General features: G+C 36.1%; 1 protein-coding gene across 2 annotated transcripts in view; it reads right to left on the minus strand.

The window, feature by feature from the left end:
- The window catches only part of MCU (mitochondrial calcium uniporter), a 498,142-nt gene extending 491,980 nt beyond the window's left edge, over positions 1-6,162 (minus strand). Inside the window, exons 1-2 of one of the 2 annotated variants that reach the window (XM_053787857.2) lie at positions 6,093-6,162; positions 5,342-5,678 (exon numbers count right to left, since the gene is read on the minus strand). In XM_053787857.2, coding sequence (XP_053643832.1) covers positions 5,342-5,452 — 111 coding nt within the window. In that variant the 5' untranslated portion in view covers positions 5,453-5,678; positions 6,093-6,162. Of the gene's footprint in view, positions 1-5,341 lie in introns of both variants that reach the window. The other variant, XM_053787856.2, reaches the window with a different exon arrangement.
- Between the last annotated feature and the right edge of the window lie 4,749 nt (positions 6,163-10,911).

Genomic DNA, 10,911 nt, shown 5'->3' on the forward strand with positions numbered 1-10,911 from the left:
TCCACACACACACACACACACACATATATATATATATATATATATATATATATATATATATATATATATATATATATATATATATACAGTAGGGCCCCACTTATACGGCGGGTTAGGTTCCAGGCTACCGCCGTAAAGCGGAAATCGCCGTAAAGTGGAACACCCTTTTTTTCCACTTATAAATGCATACAAACACTAGATAACAAGTTTACACTAACATATATTAAGTTAGCAATAGAACCAGGCATCAAAAAACAATAAAAAGGTACAATACACACATAGTGCACTCATTACTTACCTTAAAATATTTATAGTCTTAATCTAGGGTGAGACAAGTAGTATTTATTGTAAGAAATCAAGTGTGGTATGTATTGTAATAGGCAGGCTATTTCACCAGGCCACCCCACCCACACATACTATTCTATGATATTTAAGCATCCCAGAGCGATAAAATGTATATACAGTTCACTCATTACTTACCTTAAAATATTTGTAGTCTTAATGTAGGGTCAGGAGTAAGTAAATGAGATAAAACGAATAAATGAGAGAGAGAAAGAATGAATACATGAGAGGTGACAGGCCAGGCACAGAGTAAACAAAACAATGAGACTCCGTGACTATTGTTATTATTACCACTTGTGGAAGTCTCTGCTACCACAGATCACATTTATGTTTATTTATTCTACTGTGGGGTGTATTTATCTTATTTATATGTTATGCATCGTGTTTATTATATAATTTTGAAAAAAATATCATGGATGGATTAATGAAAATGTGTATATTACCGTAATATACGACATTTAATGAGACTCCGTGACTATTGTTATTATGGCGTCACTTGTGGAAGTCGTCTGCTACCAGAGATCACATTTATGTTTATTTATTCTACTGTGGGGTGTATTTATCTTATTTATATGTTATGTATAGTGTTTATTATATAATTTTGAAAAAAATATCATGGCTGGATTAATGAAAATGTGTATATTACCGTAATATACGACATTTAATGAGACTCAGTATTGTTATTATCACCACTTGTGCAAGTCGTCTGCTACACAGCTCACATTTATGTTTATTTATTCTACTGTGGGGTGTATTTATCTTATTTATATGTTATGCATCGTGTTTATTATATAATTTTGAAAAAAATATCATGGCTGGATTAATGAAAATGTGTATATTACCGTAATATACGACATTTAATGAGACTCAGTATTGTTATTATCACCACTTGTGCAAGTCGTCTGCTACACAGCTCACATTTATGTTTATTTATTCTACTGTGGGGTGTATTTATCTTATTTATATGTTATGCATCGTGTTTATTATATAATTTTGAAAAAAATATCATGGATGGATTAATGAAAATGTGTATATTAACGTAATATACGACATTTAAATGACTTGATGTGTGTAAGTTTATTTAGGTACAGGTATACATAAGTATAATTATCAGAGTATATATAAAATATGAAATAACTTTTAAAAACATTTGAAATTTTGGAGTTTCCAGACAAAATGGAGAGACTTAGTGCTTACTGAGCTCATGGAGAATGTAAACAAACAGGGTGGGGCACGGTGACCGTATTAGAAAGTCAGGTGGGGGGAGCCGTATAGTGAGTTTTGGTCATAATTTGAAATGTCCGTATTAGCGGAACGCCGTAAAGCGGAACGCCGTAAAGCGGGGCCCTCCTGTATATATATATATATATATATATATATATATATATATGTATATATACGTATATATACATATATATATATATATATATATATATATATATATATATATATATATATATATATATATATATATATATATATATATATATATATATATATATATATATATATATATATATATATATATATATATATATATATATATATATATATATATATATATATATATATATATATATATATATATATATATATATATATATGAAGGGGTTCAGGGAAACCGGCAGGCCGGACTTGAGTTCTGGAGATGGGAAGTACAGTGCCTGCACTCTGGAGGGGTGTTAATGTTGCAGTTTAAAAAATGTAGTGTAAAGCACCCTTCTGGCAAGACAGTGATGGAGTGAATGATGGTGAAAGTTTTTCTTTTTCGGGCCACCCTGCCTTGGTGGGAATCGGCCAGTGTGATAATAAAAATATATGTATGTATATATATATATATATATATATATATATATATATATATATATATATATATATATATATATATATATATATATATATATATATATATATATATATATCCAATGCCCTCGGATCCGAGTGTCCTCGGATCACGAAAAACACCTAGCTCTGCTGGGTGCGTGATCTTTGTAGTGTTGATGGCAGAGTATATAAGGTGACATGTACGTTGTGTTGTCTCTTGAGGCGGGACAATATGTCGTGGGGTCGAACCCTGGCCTGCCGCAGTTTGGTAAATGATTATATATATATATATATGTGTGTGTGTGTGTGTGTGTGTGTGTGTGTGTGTGTGTGTGTGTGTGTGTGTGTGTGTGTGTGTGTGTGTGTCGAGCCATATAGGTAAAAACTTGCGATTCTGGCTTAAATAGCAACGCACTTCTTGCCGAATAAGACAAGCGAAAATTTGTGTTTACCTGGAGAGAGTTTCGGGGTATGTAATAATTTCGCAAAAGTAATTCTGAACCTAACGAAAAATATATATTTCATTGTAAGTATTTTTTTATTATTAAATTACTGTAAATTTATCTAAAATATATTTAGTTGGATTCGGCAAAATTAAATTATGTTTGTTATAATAAGGTTAGGTAAGTTTTCTAAGGTTCTCTGGTACAAAATTATTTTTTACATTAACATAAATGAAAAACATATATCTTCAAACGTATAAGAGAAAATTTTTGAGAGGACTTAATTTTAAATGTGTTCTTGCTAACTGACCAATATCTATCTGTCTATCTATCTATCTATCTATCTATCTATCTATCTATATATATATATATATATATATATATATATATATATATATATATATATATATATATATATATATATATATATATATATATATATATATATATATATATATATATATATATATATATATATATATATATATATATATATATATATATATATATATATATATATATATATATATATATATATATATATATATATATATATATATATATATATATATATATATATATATATATATATATATATATATATATATATATATATACATTTAGACAAGTACAACTACTGTAGCTGAGTACGTACATATAAAAATATATTAGTATAAACACAACCAAACATACACGAACACAAAACTAACAAGTACTGTGCAATACAAACATACACACGAGCCCGCACCTACATATACAAAAAATATAACAAATGTATATGTAAATGTTTCGTACACACGTGCGCAGAATACACAAGAAAATATCCCCAGATGTTATAGTACACAGTAGCCTCGTCAAGCGGAAGACATTCTTGGAGTTTTTTTTTTTTTGGTTCTTTGGGTTGAATACAAAGGTGTTCTGCTGACAGTAACGAAAAAAAAAGAAAGGTGTACACCAAGCTTTTACTGTGGCATTTCGATATATGTGGAACTTCTCACTGGCGTGACAAAGTTGTACACAGCTCGAAACGTAACTGCAATGAAAGGCTGCTCTGAACCTGCTTTTTCTTCATTCCTTGTGTTAGCTACATTTAGTATCGACATAGTTGAACTTAGGCATATGTCTATGTGAAGAACATAAATGAAATAAGTCTCACTTACTGTATTGGGTTATCCATATTTTAAATCTGTAATAAGAACATATGAATGAAGGAATGTTGCAGTAGGCCTTTTGGCCCATGTTAGGCAGTCCTAATTCACACCCACTGGTACACCCGCCCAACTTATTTTTAAAACTACCGAAAGTTTTCGCCTCAGTGACGCTACCTGGGAGTTTCTTCCACTCATCTACAACTCTATTGCCAAACCAGTACCTCCCTATACCAGTTCTAATTGTGTCAGTAACATGTTACTAGACCATTTACGAGTCCTAAGAACCATTGTACAAATTTATACCAATACCCACAGAACCATTTCTAGTTTTCCAAAATTAAGCTTATCTATGTACCTAACGGGAGGGTTCCTTGATTTATGTGAATCGCTCTTGATCCAAGGAGTTGAAGCTGGTCCTTCCCTTCCTGACTGGCTCCCATCCCATCCCCCAAGAGCTGTATGACTTACGGGTTTAGCGCTTCCCTTGAACGTCATGCACACACTATGTCATCTTTTTTTTTCAACTCATATTACTATTGCACAAACATAATCATAACCATAATTTTGAAAGGGGTGGACCGATAAGCCAGCGGAAGGCCTCGGTCACATGACCAAAAGCTCCAGCTGTGGGTCATCATATGACTGAGACCTGCGTCAGGAAACACTTGTCCTGTTTCATGACAAAACTTACCTAACATATACCAGTTCCACACATGGTGTAAAGTACATATTTGCAAATTATTTTCATTATAATCAGAGACGCGCTAAACCTGTATGGATAAACAGCGCCAGGGAAATGGGAAGCAATCATGTCAGAGCCGAGGATGGGAAATATTCTCAGTTCCTAGGATCAAGAGCCCTTAACTGGCTTCAAGGTGACATATATGCAGATCAAGCTTTCGCTGTGTATTATTATTTATTATAATCAAGGGGGAAGCGCTAAACCCGGAGGATTATACAGCGCCTGGGGGGATGTGGAAGGCATTCAGGCTTAATTCGGGGAACTGGAGCACAGATCCAATTCCCTAAATCAAGAGCCCCTCACCAACATCAAGGAACCTTCCTTGAGGGGTTTCGCTGTGTAGATTATTATTATTATTATTATTATTATTATTATTATTATTATTATTATTATTATTATTATCATAACTAAGCGCTAAACCCATAAGGATCATACAGCTTCGTTGTGTAGAGCTTCATCACGCCTGAGAGCTTGATCTATTTATACTGCTCACTCATCCCCTCAAGGGAGGTTCCTTGATGCTGGTGAGGGGCTCTTGATCTAGGGAATTGGATTTGCTCCAGTTCCCTGAATTGAGCCTGAATGCCCCCCCCCCACATGCGCTATATAATCCTATGGGTTTAGCGCTCCCCATGATTATAATAATAATGCTCACTCATGTGTACCTAGTGTCCAGTGACACGTGTAGGTGGTGTGTAGAGGGAGCGCTAAACCCGTGAGGGGTCATACAACGCCTGAGGGAATGGAAGTCATCCAGGCTCGATTCAAGAAACCAAGGCACTGATCCGGTTCCTCAGAAGAAGAGCCTCTCAGCAGGAGTTGTAAAGAGGGCAGCTCACCTGAGTTAAGGTGTTGGAGGTCCTGGATATCACCGGCGTCAGCACAAGGGAACACAGAGGTCCTCTGGCCCGGCCTCGTCCTAGCAGACGAAATACAGCTCCACACTCCATCGTCGGCCGAAAACAAAACCCAGCGGCTTTAGCTTTGTACAGGCCGAGAACCCCTGTTGAACTTTAGCTTTTCTGTTTCCACTCACTGTTAGCCTGCGACTTAGGCCAGTTGCCAATGATAACAGTGACGGCTAGACTAAAATGGGTGGTAAATCCTGCTTGGATCACCGCAGGATGGCTAAACTCTGCCCCAAGACACACACCTGATCCTTCCTGTCACGTTTCACTGTTAAAGGATACTTATATATGAACCGTATTTTCTTAACCAAATTACATATATTTATTCACTAGTAACACTTCACAGCTAGATCCTTATCCTACGGTTAACACTGACAAGCGGATTCGTGCGGATTCGTTTGGATTCGTTGTTAGTTGTAGAGGAAGAACTGATAGCGTCAATATTAAGAGGTAGTAAAGGAGCACTTAGCAACGCCAATAAAGTCCAGCAGCTATCACTTAAGAGGTCGTCCTCGGAACAGTGGCTGTCATTGGCTTAACAAGTGATGTTTGGTGTGCAGCAAACAATCGCTAAGCGTGTAGAGGGTGGTAGGCATGTCCCGAGGGGAAGGAGGGTTAAGTATTAGTAGTGTGGGTGTGGTGGTAGTTAGTAGAAGTGGTAGGAAAGGGGTGGCAACAAGACCTGAGCGGCGGGGCGGCGCGCGTAACCTCTCACTGCCACAGCCAGGAAGAGACTGCAGCTGGCCACTGTGATCTCGCTGGAGATACTTGTGTAGCAGCGGTGGCAGCTGCCTTCCTCTACCAGATGCCACACCTCACCACAACCCACCACTAACCCTCTTGTATATACACAAACATATATACACTGAAAGGTGAATATATATATATACTACTGGTAAAAGCTGCAAAATAACCATAGGTGGAGTTGAATGATTGCTCAGGTATACACAAATACAGTTATATGATAATTTACGTAAGTATATTTGTGTATACTATAATCATATATCTTTATTTACTACAAGTACATGTACGATATAGGCCTACCTGACATCAATGAAATACTACTATATAGAAACCTGCTTGTTATGCTGAGCATTTCGGGCAAATTAGGTCAGTTTTGCCCCAGGATGCGACCCACACCAGTCGACTTACAATCAACATCTTCAGGAGCTTGAAGTGTTGCAGAAATTAGTATGAAATCAAGGTAGATTCGTTTTAGGGAAACGGTTCTAACCTAGATCCATTCCCATGAACGAATCTGCCTGGACTTTCTACACATTTTTGCAACACTGCAAGCTCCTGAAGATGTGTTGATTGTAACACGAAAGGCCTAGAGCTACCATTCATCATCCCATTTAATAAAATGTTGTCTTGATGCTGATGAAAAGCTTTTGATCCAAGGAATTAGATCAGACTGTATGATTCTATGAATTTACTACTACTACTACTAATAATAATAATAAAATAATGATCAATAGAATAAGATTCAATATTAATGAATAATGCATGACGTGAGCAACTGCAACGCATGACACTTCACTGTTTACTTTTGACAACAATGAACTTTTAGAGCCTTTGCAGTGCACTGTTAGGGCTCTTACATTACACTTTCAGACCCCTCATAGTGCACTTTTAGGTCCCTTATAATGCACTTTTAGGTCCCTTATAATGCACTTTTAGGTCCCTTAATAATGCACTTTTAGGTCCCTTAATAATGCACTTTTAGGTCCCTTAATAATGCACTTTTAGGGCCCTTCCAGTGCACTTTTAGGGTCCTTACATGGCAATTTTAAGACCCTTAAAATGCAATTTTATTATTATTATTATTATTATTATTATTATTATTATTATTATTATTATTATTATTATTATTATTATTATTATTCTGTTAAGAACTATGTATCCATGAAACAAGTAGGGAATTAATTTCATCAGTTAATTTTAATGATAAAAAATACTATTAGGTTTCCCTTGGTATATTGTGGTATGAGGTGGAGAGTGATATCTGCATACATGCATAATGCACCAGAGAAATTTGCAATGTGGGTATTAAACAATGACGGTGATGAAAAATTTGTAGGTCTATTTTTATGGAAAACCTCAGCAAAACGAACAAGTATCTTTTTAGTGAAAATAATTTTTTCTCGTATTTCTTCTATTCGTAACGTAAATGTTTTGAAAGTTTTAGTGTGTATGTGTATATATATATATATATATATATATATATATATATATATATATATATATATATATATATATATATATATATATATATATATATATATATATATATATATATAAATTTTTACATTAACATAAATGAAAAATATGTCTTTAAACGTATAAGAGAAAATTTTAGAGAGGACTTGCTTTTAAATGAGTTCTTGCTAACTGATCAGTTTTACCTATTCGGCACGACATACACGTATATGCTACATATATACGTACATAATGCATTTTAAGTCATTGTTTGATAATCTATTATTTTAATGGACTAAAAAGTTAGTTGGAACAGACTATTGTATGTTGAACCACTTAATGTGTGTAGGGAGGCACCTGCACTACTTCCTGACGAAGAAAACTCCACCAAAATATATACAGTATTATGGAAGCTTTTAAATTACCTTCTTCTGTGGAGCGTTGTGTAGATATGCAAATTATTTTAGATATTTTAGGTAAATTAACCTATTTTATCTTACGTAAATTTTAACAGAGTTGAGGTAGGTTGTGTGGTTATCTTCGGTGAAAAATATAGAATTGATATATAATAAAATTGCATAACTTCTTTTTAGCTGTTCTCCTTAATACGAATACTAAAGTTTCCCCGGTATACGACAGCTGGAGAGTAAACTTTAATAAAATTATTGATACAGTGATGACCAAATGTATTACGTAGCTTCAAGTGCAGCAGATCCTATAAAAAATTGAGTTTTCTTAGAAGATAGTTGATGTATTTGTAAAAGAACGTTGGAGAAAAACTTACAAATATGACTAAGTTGAGCTGCTGAAATAAAACTGTCCTTGAATCAAAATCCTTCAGGGGAGTGAGGGGGAGGTCTTGATGCTCTTGAAGGATTTTTCATCCAAGGAACTGGAGGTGTCATTTCTTCCCCCCCCCCCTCCTGGATCAACCGCGCTTGCTTCCCATTCCAGGTTTAGCGATTCATAAGACAATTTTTTTAACACGTCGGCTGTCTCCCACCGAAGCAGGTCACCCGAGAAAGAAGAAACGAAAGTTTTTCTTTTTTACATTTAGCAATTTATACAGGAGAAGGGGTTACTAGCCCCTTGCTCCCGGCATTTTAGTCGCCTCTTATAACACGCATGGCTTACGGAGGAAGAATTCTTCTCCACTTCCCCACAGAGTAATAATATATATATATATATATATATATATATATATATATATATATATATATATATATATATATATATATATATATATATATATATGTATATATATATATATATATATATATATATATATATATATATATATATATATATATATATATATATATATATATATATATATATATATATATATATATATATATATATATATATATATATATATATATATATATATATATATATATATATATATATATATATATATATATATATATATATATATATATATATATATATATATATATATATATATATATATATATATATATATATATATATATATACGCCGCCTCGTATCCAAAGCTGCTGTCCGAAGTATTCGTGCACAGGCAGCCATGATGCTTCAACCAAACCAGCTTGGCTTTGGGGTCTCTCAAGGAAGTGAAGCAGCGGTTCATGCAACAAGGGCATATATCAACAACGTGCCTGAGGACAATGCAGTGGTAAAATTAGATTTCAAGAATGCGTTCAATCTCCTGAAAAGAGACGTGGTATTAGCAGCAGTACAAGAACATTTCCCTGGTCTCTTCCCTTTTGTTTCAGCTGGGTATAGCAAGGAATCAATGCTTCTCTTTGGAGAGCATGAAATCACATCATCGGAGGGTGTCCAACAAGGAGATCCTCTTGCACCATTTCTTTTCTGTATTGCAGTTAGGGAAATCACAGTCAGACTGACCAGCGAGCTAAACATCTGGTTCCTAGATGATGGCACACTAGCAGGTACAAAGGAGTCCCTCCTACATGACCTTACACAGGTAATGACACGGGGACAGGAAATGGGTCTCATCCTGAATCCATCCAAATGTGAAATCATCTCAGTCAGTCAACAAGTGATAAATGCAGTGAGATCAAAACTACCAGGAGCAGCAGTCATTGCCCCCACAAATAGTGTCTTGCTAGGAGCACCTCTGGGAAGCAATGCCATTGACACAATTCTCAGGAAGAAATTGGATGAGTTAAGGAGAATGGAACAACGAATAGGCAATCTGGACACCCACGATGCCTTGTACCTTCTCACAAAGTGCTTGAGTCTGCCCAGATTGACATATTTCCTAAGATGTGCACCTTCATATGATAACCCTATACTGCACGAATATGACAGTATTCTGAGGCAGATTTTTACGAAAGTACTTAATCTTACTCTAGAAGATGGGCAGTGGAACCAAGCTACACTTCCAGTCAGACTAGGAGGCATTGGTGTCCGCAAGTCATCACAGATTGCGTTACCTGCTTTTCTGTCCTCGTGTATTGCATCCAGAGAGCTTGTAGCAGCGATTCTCCCTGAACATCTTAGGGACAAGATTGGAGCCCAGGACCAAAAATTCATTGACGGAGCAATGATCTGGGATAATCTAACGGGCTCAGAAACCAGACCTGCTCCCCCCAACAACTACAAACAATCGCACTGGGATGGTCCAATAGTGGAAAATATAGCCTCAACGATGCTTCAGAGTGTGTCAGGGAAGGATATAGCCCGCCTGCTGGCAGTGAGAGCCCCTCATGCTGGGGACTTTCTGTTGGCTGTTCCCAACTCCAGCCTTGGCACACGCCTCGACCCACAGACCATCCGCATCGGTGTTGCCCTTCGACTTGCCGCCCCTATTCTCGCCGAACACAGGTGTATTTGTGGCAGTGAAGCAGCAGACCGATTCGGGTACCATGGTCTTGTGTGCCGTAAATCCGAGGGAAAGATTGCAAGACATGAGGAGGTTAATAACATTATCAAGAGGAGCCTCACAACAGCTGGATGCCCAGCAGTAAGGGAGCCACCCCAACTATGCAGATCTGATGGCGTCCAGATGGTATCACCCTTCAAGCCTGGACAGATGGGAAGCAGGTGGTGTGGGACTATACATGTGCATCTACCTTGGCTGATACCTATCTCCAATACACCAGGGAGGAAGGAGGGGCAGCTGCCAGCTTTAGGGAGTCCCAAAAGTCTAGAAAATATGGAGAACTTGCCCATCATTATATGTTTGTTCCCATAGGCTCAGAGACCCTTGGCTCATGGGGAAAGAGTGCATCTAATTTCCTTAAGGAGCCGGGAAAAAGACTCATCAGGGTAACTAGGGATCCCAGGGCAGCTA

This window comes from Cherax quadricarinatus, chromosome 47, assembly GCF_038502225.1.
Source record: "Cherax quadricarinatus isolate ZL_2023a chromosome 47, ASM3850222v1, whole genome shotgun sequence".
In the NCBI taxonomy this organism is placed as follows: domain Eukaryota; kingdom Metazoa; phylum Arthropoda; class Malacostraca; order Decapoda; family Parastacidae; genus Cherax; species Cherax quadricarinatus.